This window comes from Vanacampus margaritifer, chromosome 1 (assembly GCF_051991255.1).
Source record: "Vanacampus margaritifer isolate UIUO_Vmar chromosome 1, RoL_Vmar_1.0, whole genome shotgun sequence".
NCBI classification, from domain to species: Eukaryota; Metazoa; Chordata; class Actinopteri; order Syngnathiformes; family Syngnathidae; genus Vanacampus; species Vanacampus margaritifer.
Genome location: NC_135432.1, coordinates 63,114,356 through 63,133,772, shown reverse-complemented (window position 1 = coordinate 63,133,772; position 19,417 = coordinate 63,114,356). Strand labels below are relative to the sequence as shown.

Below are 19,417 nucleotides of genomic sequence, written 5' to 3'. Positions count from 1 at the left end.
TATTATAGCCACACTGTCAATAGCGTCCAGTTCTACATCGAAATCAAATATTACGTCATTTTATTTGTAAATACAATGACATACTTCAGTTTTTCTCCAAGTTAAATTCCATTCTTAACCTTGCAAGGCTTTTAAAGGTAGTTTTGTTTTTTTGATAAGGCTATTTTGTCGCCACCCGTGTTGAGGGGTCCTTGAAGTTTACTTCCTGGTCCACGTAGAAGTAATTTGTTATTTTTTTTGTAGCTATCATACAATGACATTTGCTTGTTTGTACCCAAACGACATTACGGTCAGTTGCTCACCAGTTCAGCCTCGGAGATAGCACGGTGGGAGGAGACAATTTTGGACATTTGGACGACGTTTAAAACGGTAAGATGGAGGTAGCGTAACGTAGCTTGAGCTGGGCTGCTAAATCTCTTAGCATTACCACAATACAATATTACATTCAAGCGCCCTATTAACTGTTCCGATCATTGTAAGGAAAAAAACATTTACATAAATGGATTTAGTCCACGGTATTTGTCCGTGTGACAATCAACCCGTGAGAACTTCTTGGGTTCCTTGAAAAGGCGCTACGGTGACGGTCATCACCTGCTGGTAGTGGATTTTGGGTTTTTTTTGCAACGCGTTAAGATAACTTGTTACAGAGAGCCTCGTGTTACACTTGGGGCGCATGTTTTTCGAAATCAAATAATCTTATCCATTTATTTTACCAGGCTTTGTTGCAAGATGAGTTTGAAATGGTGTTTTGGATAGAAATAATAAAAACTGCCTGTTGGCTTTTAGGCAGCTCCATCACCTTTTTATAACTGCATGGAATGTCAGCAGAGTAGTTTTCACCCTAATGACTCTTATTGACAAGACAGTGGCCTCCTTTAAGGAATCTTAACAACTGTCGGTTTGCATTCCAAAAATAATGATACCATATGTGGTTTGGGGTGTGCCTTTAACTCTTAAGAATAAATACTTCAGCCCCCCCCCCCCCCCAAAAAAAAATAGGATAGTCATACCTAGCCTTTGCATGAATTGATGAAGCCTGATTGTCTTGTAAGGCAACCAGACCAATCCAATTGCATTCAAAGTGAGTTAATCTTCTTTGTTTTCCACCAGCACGTAAAAATGTCCTGGTTTGTCGAGTTTGCCGGCAAAGCCGAACATTTCCTGAATCAAGTCGACCAGGGGGCTGCCACCGCTTTGAGCACAACTCAGACAAAAACATCCTCCATTACGTCATACTATGATGGAGATGACGCAGCGGTCGATCCTGAATACAAAGTGGAGACCGGCGACGTTCCTACCTACGCGTCAAGCTTCATCTCTTCAGCGGCGGGCAACATCAAGAAGGCTGCGCCTGCTCCCGTGAACGCTTCGGCTCACAAGCAAGCTTCGGGGAAAACTTCCAAGGCCTTCATCTCTGCCTCCTCTTCCTCTTCCTCTGGCTTTGCGAAGCGCAAAAAGAGTGCGCTTGATGTGGACGACGACATGCTGTTTGACTTTTTGAACAGCTCGGAGCCGCCAGTCAGTACCCGTCGCGAACCCAGGAGGGATTCTAATGTTAAAGTGGCGGTCGAAGAGGCCAAAAGCCAGACTCCGACTCCTCCGTCTGCCGACCTGTTGTTCCCATCCTCACCACCATCGACACATAGCATGTCCCGGGCGTCCAGCCTTGGTTCTCTGTCCGTTCACAGCGTGAAAGCGTCAGAGGAGACGCCGGAGAAAAAGCAAAGCCAAGGTATGGCGCACATTTTGAAAGAATTGAATAGGACGTGGATTGCCTTTTTGGTCAAATGAGATTCTATATGCCGCCTCCTCCGTCAGCCATATACATGGACTTACACCCACCCAATTGAAAAATTCTGAATGCATATTTGTTAGAATAGAAAATGTTATTTTGTTATTTAAAATATGAAAATGATGCATGTTGCATGTATAGCATACATTTGATTTTTTTTCTGATCTGCAAGAGCACAGAAATGTGAGAATATTTACTGCTCTGAGGCTGAGATTCCCAGGATTTGGACGATTTTAAATTCAATAAGGTCGATTTGATTAGCAAACTATAGATTCATTTGATAATCAATTACTTGGCGATGAATCTGTGCACCTCTGGATATACGTTTTAAATAAAGAGTAAACTGCAGTTTTTTATAGCAAATGCGAATGCTAAATTTTGGAGTGTTATTAAAATAGAAAATATGTACTTTCACAATAATTTAAACAACTAGGGTTAAAAAAAAAAGCATATTTAAAAAATATATATTTTGAAATTTAACTCTTTGACTGCCAGACGTTTTCAGAAACGGGTTGTCCCCAGTGCCAGCCGATTTTTAAGCATTTTGACTGATCTTTCAAGGTCCATAGAAAATTATGTGTTTGGACTATGGAAACACACATACTACCAAATGAAAGATTGGACTCTCATCTTTCATCAGAAAAAAAAGTTTGTTTCTACCTTATTCCGTTTTTGAGTAATCAACAATAGAAAATGGTTAGTTTCACCTCTGTTTTGAAACAAACGTCTTAACGTCTTTGGCACTCCTCCGTAGGATTTTACTAAACGTTATTTAACGTTTTTGGCAGTCAAAGAGTTAATATGATGAAGTAATGAAACTTTAAATAGTGAGGTATTAATTAAAAGTATAGTCACTGTCCAACAGAAAAGTTAGAGAAATGCTCTAAATTAGATCTGTTTTTAAATTTGCATCCAATATTTTTTTTTTAATAAAGCCAATTTTTATTATGTTTTAAATTATAAATCTGCAAAAACAATTACATTTAACATATATTAAAGTAAAATTCAATAAATAAAAATCGTCGCTGTCCAACGAAAATATGTTAAGATCATTTGTCTGCCATCTCAGCTAGGCCAGACTCAGCTGAGACTTGGGACTCGTCGGGCTTGGCCACCTCTCAGGAGTCCGGCCAACATCAGTCATGCGGTCCACCAGAGGAGCCGCAGGGCCAGGTTCTGTCCAGCCTGCGTCTGGAGAACCAACTCCTGCGTAGTGAGGTGGCCTCACTCAACCAGGAGATGGCCTCCGTCATCCAGCGATCAAAAGACATGCAAGAAGGTAGGGCGGATTTTATCGACCCATGCAAGTTTCCCGGGCTGATATCCGATCCCTGTTGCGTCCCGCACGCAGAACTGAGCAACACCCGGCTGCGCGCCGACAAACGTAACGCCGAACAGTCCCAGAGCGACCGCGCGCTGCGGGGCCTGCGCTCGCAGGTGGACGACCTCACCGAGGCGCTCGCCGCCAAAGACGGACAGCTCGCCGTGCTCAAAGTCCGACTGGATGAGGCCGACCAGCTGCTGAGGAGTCGCAGCGTGGCGCTGGAGGAGGCGCAGAAGGAAACGTCCAGGTGCGAGCTCTTGTTTTTAGGTCAGGTGCATTTTTACGAAAGAAGTGTGGAGGACACTGCTGTGCCGTTTTAAGGATGTTGGAGAACCACACGGAAGGAAGCAGCATGCACTCGCAGGCTCTGGAGAGCGTGCACGACAGGTTGCGGGAGGCCGAGCACACCGTCAAGAGGGAAGAGGACAACTTTCGACAAATGCAGGTGAGGTTTTTTTTTTTTTTAATCCTTTTGAAATCCTCAGATTTGGGGGCCAAAGAAGGATTCTGTGGAAATCTTTGACTGTTTCATGACTCAATTCTGATTTCAGGGATGTGATTTTTCCGCTAATTCGCGGAATTCCGCTTTTTTTATCCCCCCCCCCCCCCAAAAAAAATCGATTTTTAAAAAAAAAAGTTTTTTTAGTAGTAGTTCATTGTGTATGCACATGACTCCGACAGATAACATCTTCTGCTATAACAAAGACATTTGTGGTATGCTCTAATATGAGTTACTTTTCATTTGGTCATGATACAATTATTTCTTCATGCTTCCCCCACCCCCACCCCCCCCCACTGGGCACTGCCCTGGACCTAGCTGGGTGCCAGCGGCCCCCAGACCCCCGGCTAAATTTTCAGATAATTTCACTTTGGTCAAATCACATCCCTGTGATTTCCAATTCAAAATGATTTCTGCTTGAATCTATAGATACGCAATGATTCGTCATGCTCTACTCCAGTCTGCTTTGCAAGACAGAATGACAAATGGAGACATTTAAAAAAAAATATATATATATTTTTTTTACTCATTTGTTACATTTTTAAGGAAAGTAAGTGCCTTTTTTTCCCACAAAAACAGCTTGTGGACCACAACTGCTACTCTATGTAGCTAACTATACATTTTTACAGCTTTTATAGTTATGTCCACCCCAGAGCAGACTGAATTTGGCAGATAGTCCAACGTGGCTAGTTTCGAGCCGTTTATTACACTCCAGTTGAGGTTAACTGGGAAACTAAACGCACAAAACGAAGAGAATTACACACCGTGCACACATGAGGGCAAATGCACTTTGTTTAGTTTGTTTCCCGAATATAGCCGGCTCAAGGCTAATGCGCAATGGAAAGTGCCAATGACTCGCTAACGCTAATTAGCATGCTACTCGCGGTACTTTTATCACTCAAAAGAGGGGCTATAGTATTCATACAAATCGCTGCAGGAATGTATACAGAGAAGGATCTTAAAATTTTTCAGTCATATGTAAAAACAAACAAAAAAAAAACAACTTGTACTGGCATTTTTTTCTACTTTTTAATGTGGCTTTGTCTACATGTATCCAAACGCGTGGAACCACACTGCCCCTAAGTGGCCAAATCATGTACAACATAAACAACGCTCCCAATAAAGGCACACATAAACAAGGGCAATACAATATAAAATGATTTAAATAAAATCGATTTGGGGACATTTTATATCGATTCTGAACCTTAGTAATCTTATGAGAATCTTTTCTTCCTTTTTTTTTTTTGGGCACACCCCTATTTGTTTAGAGCGAATACGCCGGCCGGCAGTCACGTTTGGAGTGCGAGCGGGAGAGCCTTGCCGAAGCGTTGACGGCGGCGGAGAAGCGCGCCACCATGGAGAAGCTCCGTGTGGACGGCTTGGAGCAGCAGCTGAGGAGCGCCAAAAGTGCCGCTGAGGCTGCCAAGCACGAGCTACAAGACTACAAGCACAAGGCCTCGCGCATCCTACAAGTAAGCCTGCCCTTCAGCGGCACCACTTAACTGTGGTTCTCAACTGGTCCGTTGGGAGCCAAAAGAGTCATGGACAGGAAGTAAAAAAAAATAATAATTTGAGGTTATGTTTTGTTGCCTAGAAGTGTTTTTTTTTTATTTTATTTTTATAGTAATTATGACTTCACTACTAGGCCTGTCACATAATTACTATTAGGGGTGGGAATTTTTGAATGTCTCACGATCCGATTCCGATTTTTGGGCCTGCGATTCGATTCAGAATCGATTTTCGATTACGAACGATTTTTGATTCAAAATGATTTTTTGCTTCAATCTATAGACGTCCAAGGAATTGCAAAGATCTACTCCAGTCTGACTCGCTAATGCTAATTAGCGCGCTACTCGCGGCACTTTTATCACTCAAAAGAACGGCTCCACGCTGAAAAAAAACCCAACTTTTGTTGGAATAACTTGGTGGTGACTTTTTCCTTCTACTCTCTAATGTGGCTACAACTTGTATTAGACCGCGTGGAACCACACTGCCCCTCAGTGGCCAAACATGAACAGTGCTCCAAATAAAGGCACACACAGATAAAGGCAAGACCGTATAAAATAATGTAAATAAACTTGATTTTGGGACATTTAAAATCGATTCTAAATTGTACTAAATAAGAATTGTGATTCTTATGAGAATCGATTTTTTTTTTTTGGGGGGGGGGGGGGGGCACACCCCTAATTACTATATCTACTTATAGTTTGATAAATAAAATAAAATTGTTAACTCTTTGACTGCCAAAAACGTTAAACAACGTTTAGTAAAATCCGAGGGAGGAGTGCCAAAGACGTTAAAAGACGTTTGTTTCAAAACAGAGGTGAAACTAACCATTTTCTATTGTTGATTACTGAAAAACGGAATAAGGTAGAAACAAACTTTTTTTTTCTGACGAAAGATGAGAGTCCAATCTTTCATTTGGTAGTATGTGTGTTTCCATAGTCCAAACACAACATTTTCTGTGGACCTTGAAAGACCAGTCAAAAATGCTTAAATCGGCTGGCACCCACGGCATCCCTTTTCTGAAAACGTCTGGCAGTCAAAGAGTTAAGAACCACTAATTCACTGGACGTGTGTCTAATATCAATCAACGTTAAAGGGGAAGTCAACCCCCGCCAAAATTCTTGACAATAACATGTTCTATGCAGCCCCACTAGTCTAAATATGGTGTTTTGTTTAATATTGCGTTGGTAGAATATGAGTTCAGCGGAAACATTTAGCAGTTTTTATCAATATCGAGTGAAAATGACATCACAGTTGCTCAGGTAACAACCAATCACAGCTCAGCTTCAGAAAACAGGTGAGCTGTTATTGGTCGTTGCCTGAGCCCTGAGTAACTGTGATGTCATCATCTTCAGCATGTTGCAAAATGGCCGCCCCCTGAGATGGATAAAAAACGGCTGGATTTTGCTGCATAACTCATATTCCTCAAATGTAATATTAATTAGAATGTCATGTTTAGACTAATGAGGTCACATATAACATATTATTGTCACGAAATGTTTACGCTTGACTTCCTCTTTAAGTCCAAAGAGAAGCTGATCAGCAGCCTGAAGGAGGGCTCCGGTTTAGACTCCCTGGATGGCAGCAGCGCGTCCATACTGGAAATGGAAGAGCTACGCCACGAGAAGGAACTACAGTTGGAGGAGATCCAGAAGCTGCAAGGCCAAATGCACTCGCTCCGGACTGAATTACAGGTAAGAGAAATGGCAAGGAAAACGAGTAGAAAAGTCTCATCACCCAGATTTAGTCTGATATGATTAACTGGACGTACGGGGATCCCCATGTATGGATTCGACCTGCAGGATTTGGAGAGCCAGTCCTTGGCCGAGGCGGAAACGTGGCGGCAGCAGACGGCGCAGTTTGAGGAAGAGCAGGCGGCGCTGAACCGCGTCAAACAGGAGCTGGAAGCCGAGGCGGAAAGGCAGAAGCAGGTGAAAAAGGGCTTGATGACGTCATAGCATCTCAAATGGCGAATTTGATGTTTTGGTCGAACTCTTGATGGTTGTTCTCAGGAGCTGCGATATGTGGAAGAAGAGCAGAAACGTGCTAAAAGCACCCTGCAGAGTCAAGTCAAAGACAGAGAAGATGAGATTCAGAAACTCAGGAATCAGGTCGGTCTGGCCACACGTCAGCGGGCAATTCAGATTGGCAGAGTTGTTGTTTTTTAACTTTTTTTTTTTTTTTAGCTTATTCATCTTTAATTTTTGCTAATGTAAACCTTTGTCATTTTTTTTCCTTTTTGTTACCCATAACATATCTCAGTCTCTCACTCTAAATTGGCTTATAAGGTCTCCTGTATACTTTTTCAAGATTCATTTTATTTATATGCTATTATTGTAAGTATGTATTTATTTAAAATTTCATTGCGTTTTATTTATATAGGATTTCAAAAAGATCTGTTTACTTTATTAATTATTTTAAATTCATTTGTTTATATTTGATTTTTTTGTTAATGTTATTTATCCAGAAGTCAACCACAAAATAGGACTACATGTTCCATTTTTTTTTAAATTTTATTTTATTTATTGTTTTCTGTTTTTATCTGATTATTTTTCACTGATTTCAAAATATATTTGGAATTTATGTGTAGTATTGCACTAGTTAACCTCTAAAATGTATCCAAGTTTATTTGATGATTGATTTTATAAATCATTGCAATAATTTTGTTGGATTTTTTTTTATTTTTAGGTTTCAATCTTTTTTTTTTTTTTTTTACTTTTCGTTGTTGTGAACTTTTGTTTACTTATTTTTGAGAAGTCAACTGCAAGTCATAAGGTTAAAAAAAAAAAAATTGCAATATATTAGTTGCACCCGACTTCAATTTCACATACTTGTTCATGTCGATGCTTATTTTTTATTTTTTCCTTCCAGTTGACCAACAAGACGCTGAGCAGCAGCAGCCAAACGGAGCTGGAGAACCGCCTGCACCAACTGACCGAAACGTTGATCCAGAAGCAGACCATGCTGGAGGCTCTGGGCACAGAGAAAAGCTCGCTTGTCTTCCAGCTGGAGCGCCTGGAAGAGCAGCTCAAGAACACCCAGGGGGGGGCGGGCGCCGGAGGACCCGCCATCAACATGAGCGGCGTCGAGGGGCCAGGTAACCTACTGTCGTGCTCGCCGCTTTTGACGACCAATAAAGTTGTTGTATCCCCCCCCAAAAAATTTTTTTTTACATTTAGGGGCCAGACAAAGGAACATTCCGGTGCTTTTCAGCAATGAAGAGAATCCTGGTGTTTATGGGAGAGTGCAAAAAGCGGCCAGCACCATTGACCGCTTCAGGTAAAAGCGTGAGTCTTGAACATGGGACTGCATTACCCACAATCCACTTGGGTATAGTTTCTCTTTCTCTCATTGCAGCATCAGATTGGGGATCTTCTTGAGGCGCTACCCCATGGCCAGGGTTTTTGTCATCTTGTACATGGCGAGTATTTGTTTGAAACCATTTTGTTAGGTTGGAAATATATTTATATATATTTCTGATGGGGGACAAACGCAAACTTTTTGAGTGAAGGTATTTTATTATAAATTATTTAAATTCAGATAACTATTTTCTTTATTAAAAAAAATATAAAAAGTTAAGAGATTTGGTTTTAGTTAGATTTTTTAAATTTCCCATTTGCTAGGTTTATTTAGGTTTTTAAAAAATCAACCACAAAAATGTGTTAGAAGCTAAAATGTAAATTTTCAATTTATTATTTATATTTATTTCACTACATTACTGTTGTATTGTTTTTATTCATCTCAAAATTGTTTTATTTCTTCATTTTTTTTACAGCAGTTAAATTGTTCAATTAATTATTCATTTTAATTGTTTATATTTTTATTCTATCACTATTTGTATTTATTATCAAATTTAGATTTTATTTTATTGTATTAAGTAATTTCTGTATTTTTTTTTCAGTAATTGACCACAAAAAGGCCTGTCCATGTTCTACTTCCTCTCTGCAGTGGGTCACATTGACCCGTGAGCATTATTTGTGTAGCAATGTAAACAAAGATTTGGAAGCTTGGATGAAAGGCGTAGTTTGCACCCGCTAACCTATTGACTGCTTTTGCAGGCGGTGCTGCACCTATGGGTGATGATTGTACTCTTGACCTATTCTCCGGAAATGCACCACAGCCATCCAGACGGAAGCTAGGTGAAAATGTCACCGGCAGCTTTACCGTGTGGGGCTCCGGGATCAGACTTTTTTGTTTGTTTTGGCTTGTTGCACATATAGACACTTTGAGTTTTATTCTCCCATTTCCCAACTGACAACAGCATTTCGTTGCAACAACATTACCGAGAGGTATTCCACTTCCGCAGTCTCACGAATAGTAATTGGGATCAAAGCTGCCCTAGATCAGCAGCGTGCCGATAGCAACGCACGTGTTGAAGGAGTATCTGTTCGTGTTCAAAGGGGCATAATCGTACAAAGATGCTCCGGGGGGCTTCGAAAGCAGCTATTCATCCTGGACATTTGTGTTTCGCACGCTACTGCCCTGTGTTACTGTTCTTCCCCTGCTGTCAGACTTTTGAAAGATTGTATTTAACAATGTAAAAAGATTATTTTAATAAATGACCGAAACATTACAGTGTCAGCTTGTGTTCATTTAGTGGTCTAGGTGTGGATTTTAATGGGTTTTGCGTTTGTGGAAATAAACATCTTTTTTTAAAACTTGTCTATTTGGTTTGAAAATGTTAGCAGATCAATGTGACCCGTAAATTGCTTCTTTAAACGCTTCCCCTAAAAATTGTGGGGAAAATGGAAGACTTTGTGGGTGTATTTTTTATTTTTTTTTAAGAACGGCGAATAATATTTGCAAAAAAAAAAGGTGGGGAGGGGGCTAAAATATTTATTTCATAAAATTAGCAACGCTCTCTTTGACGTGTGCTCACTGGTCCTTTAAAAATGGTTGGTCCTTCATGAATCCCACAATGCACCGCGGCGGTTGTGTCCACGTCACTGGTGACAGCCAGCCGGCCCCTTAATGGCTGCCGCAGCCGAGTTGGCAGTCTCATGAATCGAACGAGTGAAACCTGTTTTCTGTTATTGTCAAGCTAAACTACCGAGGAAATAAATTATCCCATATTTTTGTATTGACAGTTAAGCTTTATGTCCTAGGTCGCTGGCTAACCGAAGCTAGGCTAAGCTAGCCGCCGCCTCCCCGGTCGCCCTTACCGACCCCCTCTTCTGTTTTGGTCCGGCGGCGGTGTTGTTGTTGAGCCACCCCAAATATGTCATCGTGGCTCGGCGGGATCGGCTCCGGCCTCGGCCAGTCGCTGGGCCAGGTCGGCGGGAGCCTGTCGTCCTTCACCGGGCAGATCTCCAACTTTACCAAAGATATGTTGCTGGAGGGAGTGGAAGAAGTCGGAGGTAAGTCGCCACATCATCATCATTAGCAGATCACTTTACTGTACACTCTAGTTAGCCAACTAATTAGTTATTATATATTACTATTTTTTTTTTTTTAATATTCTTTAATGAATGGGTGATGTCGAGGATGGAATCACATGGTTACGCAATTAGTTTGTAACTTTTTCTCGCTTTATTTTATTTTCCTAAACCTATAGCTGCTGGAATCACATGGCTGCCTATTGATTTCTAGTCTCCTAAATTGATGCACAAAATGGAACCACATGACTACTTAAATGTGTTTGTCAATTTCAATGACTGTAATTGTTTCCCAAAACAATATGAAGGATAGGATCACGTGGCTACCTAATGATTGGTCACGTCCCTAAACAATGTAGCCACCCTGTACGTCACATGGCTACCTAATGAGTCTATAACGCACTAATTTCTCCAAAATATTTAGGATGTGAAATCTAATGAGTGTCAATTGTTTCCCAAAGCAATGCAGAGGATGGAATGCATGTATTTTGTGAAGTGCAGTGATAAAAAAGTGCTATTTTTCTTACATAACAACAGATTAGAGAAGTTTTTGTTGGTGTTTGTTTTTGGGAAACCGGAATGTATTCAAGGCATTTCCATTTATTTCATGGGGACTGATGATTTAAGTACAGTACATACACGGAAAGTTAAAGTGAGCCAATGCAAATCTAGAAATATTTTTTTAAGTGTGCAAAAAATCCTTTGATGCCTTTATTTTTATTTTATGTTTTTATATTACTTTTTTATTTGGGTGATTTTGTGTGTTGTTTGCTTGTGTGTCACGTGAGGATGTTAAAGCAGATCTCATGTGCTGTGAAAGACACGCTCCATGTTTGTTTCCATTCTGGAAATGCATGACATATGTTGATGTGTTTATTTCAGAGTGGAAAGGGGGGGAAAAAAAAGATAAGTGACTGTTTCTCTTGTTCCCATGTAAACGCAGACGCCGCCACAGAGTTGCAGTTGTCCAGTTCCAAGCTGGCTGACGTGGAGGCTGCCTTGTCCTCTCAGAAATTTGAGGTTGGATTATTATTATTTTATTTGTATACCACCTTCTTGATAACATTTTACTTTTGCTTGCAAATAGATATGCCCGTCAAATTTAGATTCCGTCTAGAGAGATAAAAGGTGGCATACAAAGACAGTATTCTCACCTGTATTTGTTTTTTTTTAACCAGTAAAACAACAAAAAGAATACTTTATGTTTTTACATTCTAATACAAATTTGGTCAAGTTTATATTTGTCACCTCAATACTATTGGTCAGCCCCCATGTGTCTCCCTTATTTTTTCATAAATCATTAAACAAATTAAATGGCTGAAAATAGCTTACTCTCTTCAGCGATACAATATTGAATGACTTAAACAAAATGGCATGTTTTTAATTGCCTGAAAAATAAATGTTTTGGAAATGCAAGGATTCCGCTTGACGTCGACAATATATTTCTGTTTTCATTCATTCATCCATTCATTCATTTCCCAAACTAATAAAAATATTTCTACATAAGAAACAACTAGATAATTTCAATATAAATTTATCATAACAAATTTAGTAATTTATTTTTTTTATTAAAAAAAAGACAAATATTAATGTATTTATTTATAAGATTTATTCAGACTAACTAGCAAAATATGGATGCATAAGCTTTTTGTTGGATGGCGCACATTTATTACCATGCATAAATATAATAATACAATTACAGTACTAAAAACTTCCTTTCTATATTTGTTATTCAGGCTTTCAAATGTTAAGCATCTTCTTTGAACTGCGCCATAAACAATATTGTTGACATAAGCCACCCTTTGCTCTGCCATTGTGACATGTGATGACTGTCAGTCTTTTTGGTGTAAAGTCATTTTAGTCACCTATTTGTAATGTAACGTTGCTACATGAGGTACGGTTTGGCAACACGGTGCAGGTTGTAGTGTACTGTGTTAGCGATAAGATTATCATCAAGCTGTTGACACGGTAGGAATGTTTAGCATATCGTTTGCTTGCTTTCTTGTCATTTGGCCGCGGGCAACTGACAAAAACGTCTGTTGACATTTTTTTGTGGTTTAATGCTGTGGAAATGGAAACCTATTTATAAGCAACTGTGTCCTTTTTTCTTCTTTTTTTTTTCCAGTGCGAAAGGTCGAAAAAGTTCCGCGCTGAGCTGGAGGAGAAGCTGGAAGCCTCGGAGATCCAAATCAAGCAGCAGTCAGCCAAGTACAGGACACTTCTGCAGCAGAAAGACGTATGAGAACTTCAGTACTATATTTAGCTTTTCCAAGGGCTGATATTGCCTTGTATAATGTTTGGGGGTTTTACCCGCAAAATCCAATGTCCAATATTAACTCTTTGACTGCCAAAAACGTTAAATAACGTTTAGTAAAATCCTATGGAGGAGTGCCAAAGACGTTAAAATACGTTTTTTTTCTTCAAAACAGAGGTGAAACTAACCATTTTCTATTGTTGATTACTGAAAAACGGAAGAAGGTAGAAACAAACTTTTTCTTTCTGATGAAAGATGAGAGTCCAATCTTTCATTTGGTAGTATGTGTGTTTCCATAGTCCAAACACATAATTTTCTGTGGACCTTGAAAGATCAGTCAAAATGCTTAAATCGGCTGGCACCCACGGCATCCCTTTTCTGAAAACGCTTGGCAGTCAAAGAGTTAATTATTTTCCCTTTTGCTTATGGAACAAACATTGCACGGATAACGTTTCCATTAGCAGTTAGCTAATTTAAATTTAAGGGTAGACACAGCTGCCAGTTCTAATCTGAGATAACAGTAATAAATTGCAAAAACGTACTGCAAGAAAAAAAAAAAAAGTCCATACACTGAGGTCCCCATGTGTCATCCAGGTGGAGATCGGTCACCTGAAGGCCCGCCAAAGCGGCCTCCAGGAGGAGGTCCAGAAGCTTCAACACTCGGTCCAGTCTGCTTCTGCCGGCCCCTTGCTGCCTGTCACCGCGGCCTCTTCCAGCGTGGCCACCACGGCGTCCTCCTTCCTGTCCCGGACGTCTGCGTCCCACCACCACGGCTTTCATGGCGATGACATGGACATCGGTGAAGTCATCTCGTCCCAGCAGGAGATCAACCGGCTGTCAAGCGAAGTGCTGCGACTGGAGGCGGAAGTGGCGCACTGGAGGCGCATGTCGCAGGTGAGGAGGTTTGTTAGTTAGTCAGACGAGCGTCCCGAGCTTCTCTGGTTACATTTACAATCTCATTTTGCTGATTGAATTGCTTTGAATTGAATGGAATTTCAAATTCACTTTCAAATGAAAAGCTCACATTTGAAATCAATCAGTTTAAAATGACTTATTTCCAAATTAGTTTAAAAAGGTCATTATATACAGTATTATAATTTCCCAATTTTAAATGTAATTTCTTAATTGATTTGGTATTACATTTCCCAACTTAAAATTACATTTCCAATTCTATGTAAAATCACACTTCAATTTGAAATGAAATTTCCAAAGAAATTTGTGTTAAACCACTATAACATTTTAAACTTTTTATTTTGTGTAAAATTCACTATAGACCTAAATTGACAGTCAAATGTCAGTTAGAGAAAAGTTAAAGAAAAACAAATAAACAAAATTTACATTTCAGTTGAATTTGACTAATGTTAAATGATAGATAAAAAAAATATTTTAATTCTCAAGATAATTACAATTAAATGTTAAGAAATATTTGCACAAAAATTAAATTAGATAAAAATGAAAAACAGTTCAAATTAGAAATTAACTTATAATAAACATAATTTCAAATTTGATTTAAGGTTTTAAAATTCAATCCTTTGTAGTTCATTCAAACATGTAATGACATTTTAATACAATAATCCAGTTACAATTGTATTAATTGTATTGTAATCTAATGAATGAGAATACAATTTATGTAGATACCGTACATTAAATTCAATATTTTGCCACTGATTAAATCACAGTTTTTGAATTTCTCCTTTAGGCATCGACAGCAGTGGGGGCAGGTAACTCTGACCAGGGTGAGATTCTGAAACTTCAAAGAACAGTTAAGGTAAATTCACTTTAAAAAAAAAAATTGCAAAGCTGGCTCGACACTTTTAGCAGCACTGTGAGACTTGACCTTTGTTTTTTGTGTTTTTGCAGGAACTGCGGGACAAGATGAGCCGCGAGGTGGACGAGCACCAGCACGAGCTCGCCGCCCTGCAGGACGTCCAACGTCAGAAGATGTCCGACCTCAGCCGGCGCCACCGGGAGGAGCTGGCCGAGTACGAGGAGAGGATCGAGGAGCTGGAGGAGCAGCTACAAAATGGTCTGCATATGTTTCTGTATGTCACCACTGCTAATGAGGTTATAGCGAACCCCTGCTATTCACGGTGGATTGGGATCGAGCCTTACCGCCAAATCCGTGTATTCCATTTGAGCCCAGATAGATATTCATACCATGAAGGAAATCAGATGTCAAATTGCGCATATGCAGAGCTTCACTTTATATATACATTCATCAGCTAATCTCAAAAATTTCCTTCTATAGGCACCTCTCCACCCAGCTCTCCATCGAACCCCTCCACAGAGCTAGAACCGCAAACCACCGCCTCCGCCCTGCGCCAGGCGGCCGAGGAGCGGGAGGCGCGTCTCTCCGAGCTGTCCGCCAACCTGGAGGAGGCGGAGAGGGTCCGAACCTCGCTGCAGTCAGAGAAGGACGACGCCCAGGAGGAGAACGCGGCCCTGCTGCAGAACTACGCCCGGCTGCAGGCCTCCGTGGAGGAGCTTCAGGAGCGGGTGCGGGAGCAGGAGGGCAAAACTGTACAGAAAGCCCAGTTGGAGCAGGAGATCCAAGTGCTGAGGGACAACCTCGCGGGTGCCCAAAAGGAAACGGAGAGAATGAAAAGTCTGCTTCAGGTAAGCGCGAGTCCTTGGTTCGGACGACTTTTACATTTCTGACGTTGCTCTCCCAAATCAGGCAGAACCAAAGGAGGAGGTCGAGCATGCCGATATCTTAGAATTGAACACCATCATCGGCACACTAAGGGAAGAGAAGGAGGCTCTGGAACAAGATAAGGTGGGATCATATTTAAATTGGGTTCCAGGTCGTGAAACCTCAAACAACTTCAAAATAAAAGCGTACTAAAAGCACTGATATGCTACTGTATTTAAAAAAATAATAATAATAAGTTGGCCTGTTACCATCTCCTTCCATAATAAAAACACAACCAGTATAATAATAATAATGATAATCCAAGTTTCTAACGCCGTAGTGAAAATCAGATCCTAGATGAATATTTTGTTCCCCTGTCAAAGCTCACCCTGCAACAAAGACTGAGCGCGGCCGAAGAGAAAGTCACCTTGGCTAGCGCGGCTCGACCAGCTGAAACTGAGTCGATGGAAGAGCTGAAGGAGGCGCTAGAAAGGCGAGAGAGGTCCCTGAAGGCTGCGCAGGAGGAACGGGACACTTTGCTGACTGAGCTGGAGGAGCTCGACCGGCAAAACCAGGAAGCAACGCAGGTCCGAGCAATATTAGCAAACTAATATGAACCATTATCATATGTGCTATTGTGTTAATATTTTTATTATTATTATGACACGTTTCTCTGTTTGTTTTTAAAAAATTCTCAAAACTATTCCAACGTCCAACATCATTTTATTTTATTTATGTATTTTTTTACATTCCTTATATTTTTCATGGCAAAAACCTAATTGAAGTTAATAGAAACATTTTCCATTATACAATAACTCAGTATTTACTTCCACTTTTTATTATTAGACTTATTATTCATGCCATTCCCACTTCAAAATGTTATTATTATTAGCTTATTTGTATTGGAAAGTATTCTTGACAATATTTCACATTTTCCATGATAAAATTCCCAAAATAATGGAGGCATTTTACAAATGTACCCAAGCCTTACTTTCCATTCAGGTTACCATTTTTGCAAATGTTGCAATACCTACTGTTAACATTTGAACCCCAAAATCTCACAACTGTAGCCAGATTTGTTGAATTAGAAAATCACATAAATCGTACCAGTCGGACAAAAAGTTGGTTATAAGATTTTAAACAGGAAGGCATGACACGGCGATCCGAATAATTTAACTCTTTGACTGCCAGACGTTTTCAGAAAAGGGATGCCGTGGGTGCCAGCCGATTTAAGCATTTTTGACTGATCTTTCAAGGTCCACAGAAAATGTGTTTGGACTATGGAAACACACATACTACCAAATGAAAGATTGGACTCTCATCTTTCATCAGAAAAAAAAAAGGTTGTTTCTACCTTATTCCGTTTTTCAGTAATCAACAATAGGAAATGGTTAGTTTCACCTCTGTTTTGAAAAAAAAAACGTCTTTTAACGTCTTTGGCACTCCTCCATAGGATTTTACTAAACGTTATTTAACATTTTTGGCAGTCAAAGAGTTAACGAACAAGTGAAAAACAAAATGATTGAAAACTTTTGCATTTTACATTCCTGATCTTAACTATTTCAGTGACATTTCACTTCATCATCTTATCAATTCTCCTGTCCTAATTTGTCAATCTTCCTTCCTTTCCCAGCATCTGATCTCTGTGAAAGAGCAGCTAAAGAAGGCCGAGACGGAGCATAGCGCCACCAAAGATCGGAATAGCGCGCTTGAGCTGGAACTGGAGGCCCAGAAAGAGAAAATCAGCCAGAGTGCGTTCACACTCAATGACCTGCACATGAGCAAGCAGCAGCTAGAGGGCGCTGTCCGAGATCTGAAAGACAAACTGAAACAAGCTCAGGTACAGAGCAAAGAAGCCCGTAGAGAAACGTCAGAAGTAAAGAAGAGCATGCAGGAGAAGGAGGAGCGCCTGTCGGCAGCAAAACAAGAGCTCAGTCATACCGAAAGGACAAAAATGGATGAAGGAGAGCTGGTTGTGAAGGAGAGGGAACTTTCGGACCTTCGAAAACAGCTGGAGAAAGTGACGTCGGAGGACTTTGAGTTGAAGATGGAGAACAGGAAGTTGAAAGAGGATGTGAGGAAAACGGAGGACTTGTTGAAAGAGGACCAGACGGCGGCCAGCAGGACGTTGCGGGAGAAGGACACGCGCATCGAAGCCCTCAAGCTCGAGAAAGAACAGCTGGACCGCGAGCTGCAGCGGTCCGAGCGCTCGCTCGCGGAAGGGGCCAAACAGTACCAGCGCACCGTGGACGAGCTAAGCCGAGCGCGCTCCATGGACGCCTCGGCCCTGCAGAAGGAGCACGAGCGCGCCGTCAAGCTCAATCAAGAAAAGGACACCGAGATCGCCCAGTTGCGTCTCGACGCCGAGCAGCAAGCGGCCGACCACCGGGACACCAACGAGATGCTCGCCATCACCGTCGCCGGGCAGAAGCAGCTGACCGACTTGCTCCAGGAGAAGGACGCCTTCGCCGAGACGCTGAAAGGGAACGCGGCGGACGCGAGGGCCGAGCTCGAGACGAGCGTGGCGGCGGCGAGGAAGGAGGCGGATGTGCTGAGGCAAGCGCTGGAGGAGAAGGACAGACAGCTGGCGGGCATGAAGGAGGACAACAGCCACTTGAAGGAGGAGATGGACCGCGCGCGGGATCAGCACAGCAGACCTCCTCGCACCCTGGACATCATCACCGAGCTGGAGGCCGAGATCACCCAGCTCAAGTCATCCACAGGCGACCTGGAGGAGGAGGTGCGGGATCTTCGGCAGAGTTTAGAGGAGCGGCAGGCGTCGCTTGTCAGCTCTCGCGGCGAGCTGGAGCGGGCCACGCTCGACTTCGACAGGCTCCTCCAAGCCAGGGACCAGGAAGTGGCCGGACTGCAGCGCGCGCTGGAGAGTCGAGGTCCGGCGGAGTCCCCGCAGGAGCGCGGCGACGTCATACTGCAGGAAGACAAGACGGTGTCTCTGAACCAGGAGAACGGCAACGAGAAGCACGACCTCTCCAAGGTGGAGCTGGAGCGGCTGGTGAAGGGCATGAAGGAGAAGGAGACGGAAATCAGCCAGCTCAACGAGAAGAACTTGTCTCTCACCAGGCAGCTGGACCAGATGGCGCTGTCCCGTGACGAAGTGGGGAAGCTCTCCCAGGTGATTGTGAAAAAGGAGATCCAGGCCCGACGTGTTTAATCCTAAATTCAGTCAACCTGAAACATTTCCTGACAAAAATGTTATATGTGACCTCACTAGTCTAAACATTTCATTCCGATTTATATTACATTTGTAGAATATGAGTTATGCAGCAAAATCCAGATGTTTTTATCCATCTCAGGGGGCGGCCATTTTGCCATTTGCTGTTGGCTGAAGACGACGTCAATGTTGCTCAGGCAACGACCAATCACAGCTCACCTGTTTTCTGAAGCTGAGCTGTGATTGGTTGTTACCAGAGACCTGAGCAACATTGATGTCATTTTACTCGACAGCAAGTGGCAAAATGGCCGAACTAGTATCATAGAGTTAATCAAACCACCTTCAAAGAAATATTTGAATTATGTCTTTTTATTCATCGACTGTTGATTCAGTGTCCGGAACAGCTGGCGGTTCTGTATTTTGCTCAAGGACACTTCAGCAATGTCACAGGGTCTCAAGATTGAACCCACAACATTCGGGTTGGGAAATGTTTTTTTTTTATCCACACAATTTATTTTTTATTTTTTTGCGACTATTAATGAAATTATTTAAATGTATTTTTCTTTTCTTTTTTAGGTAATAGTTTTTTTCTGATCAATTTTTTTTTCATGTTTTGGTGTTTTTGCAGTACAGTAATTTTTTTAGTATAATGTTTTTGGTCTTTTTTTAATGAAGTGTTTTTCTAATGAAAAGTAAACCGCCAATCTTGCTTGGCCTTCACTACACATAAATCGTAAATAGCTGATTTGTCAGTTCAGCATTCTTCTTTGACAAATTACTACTTTCTTTTTAGCTTGGCTTTGGTGCCATATTGTGACGTTTTTGGGCTCTATAGAAAGAGCACAAAATTACACGAGGACTGT

The 19,417-nt window shown here is 41.4% G+C and overlaps 2 protein-coding genes across 2 annotated transcripts in view; both read left to right on the top strand.

Annotated features, from left to right (window-relative positions):
- The first annotated feature begins 179 nt into the window (after positions 1-179).
- golga5 (golgin A5) lies at positions 180-9,694 on the top strand. Its single transcript, XM_077560003.1, has 13 exons — positions 180-369; positions 1,111-1,732; positions 2,862-3,071; positions 3,144-3,363; positions 3,438-3,561; positions 4,884-5,087; positions 6,645-6,815; positions 6,924-7,052; positions 7,134-7,232; positions 7,993-8,218; positions 8,301-8,400; positions 8,479-8,542; positions 9,180-9,694. The coding sequence occupies exons 2-13, from the start codon at positions 1,120-1,122 to the stop codon at positions 9,258-9,260; spliced, it is 2,241 nt and encodes a 746-aa protein (XP_077416129.1). The 5' UTR covers positions 180-369; positions 1,111-1,119; the 3' UTR covers positions 9,261-9,694.
- A 371-nt stretch (positions 9,695-10,065) lies between these two features.
- trip11 (thyroid hormone receptor interactor 11) overlaps positions 10,066-19,417 on the top strand; it is a 23,322-nt gene continuing 13,970 nt past the window's right edge. Inside the window, exons 1-10 of the mRNA XM_077559998.1 lie at positions 10,066-10,478; positions 11,440-11,516; positions 12,622-12,732; positions 13,345-13,644; positions 14,450-14,518; positions 14,611-14,776; positions 14,999-15,366; positions 15,428-15,526; positions 15,766-15,969; positions 17,016-18,515. Coding sequence (XP_077416124.1) covers positions 10,340-10,478; positions 11,440-11,516; positions 12,622-12,732; positions 13,345-13,644; positions 14,450-14,518; positions 14,611-14,776; positions 14,999-15,366; positions 15,428-15,526; positions 15,766-15,969; positions 17,016-18,515 — 3,033 coding nt within the window. The 5' untranslated portion in view covers positions 10,066-10,339. The remainder of the gene's footprint in view (positions 10,479-11,439; positions 11,517-12,621; positions 12,733-13,344; positions 13,645-14,449; positions 14,519-14,610; positions 14,777-14,998; positions 15,367-15,427; positions 15,527-15,765; positions 15,970-17,015; positions 18,516-19,417) is intronic.

Excerpts from the sequence above, each read along its gene's own strand:
- golga5 (XM_077560003.1), top strand. The coding sequence starts at position 1,120 with ATGTCCTGGTTTGTCGAGTTTGCCGGCAAAGCCGAACATTTCCTGAAT. Across the intron at positions 1,733-2,861 it reads GGAGAAAAAGCAAAGCCAAG|CTAGGCCAGACTCAGCTGAG; the intron begins GTATGGCGCACA and ends CTGCCATCTCAG. Across the intron at positions 3,562-4,883 it reads ACAACTTTCGACAAATGCAG|AGCGAATACGCCGGCCGGCA; the intron begins GTGAGGTTTTTT and ends CTATTTGTTTAG.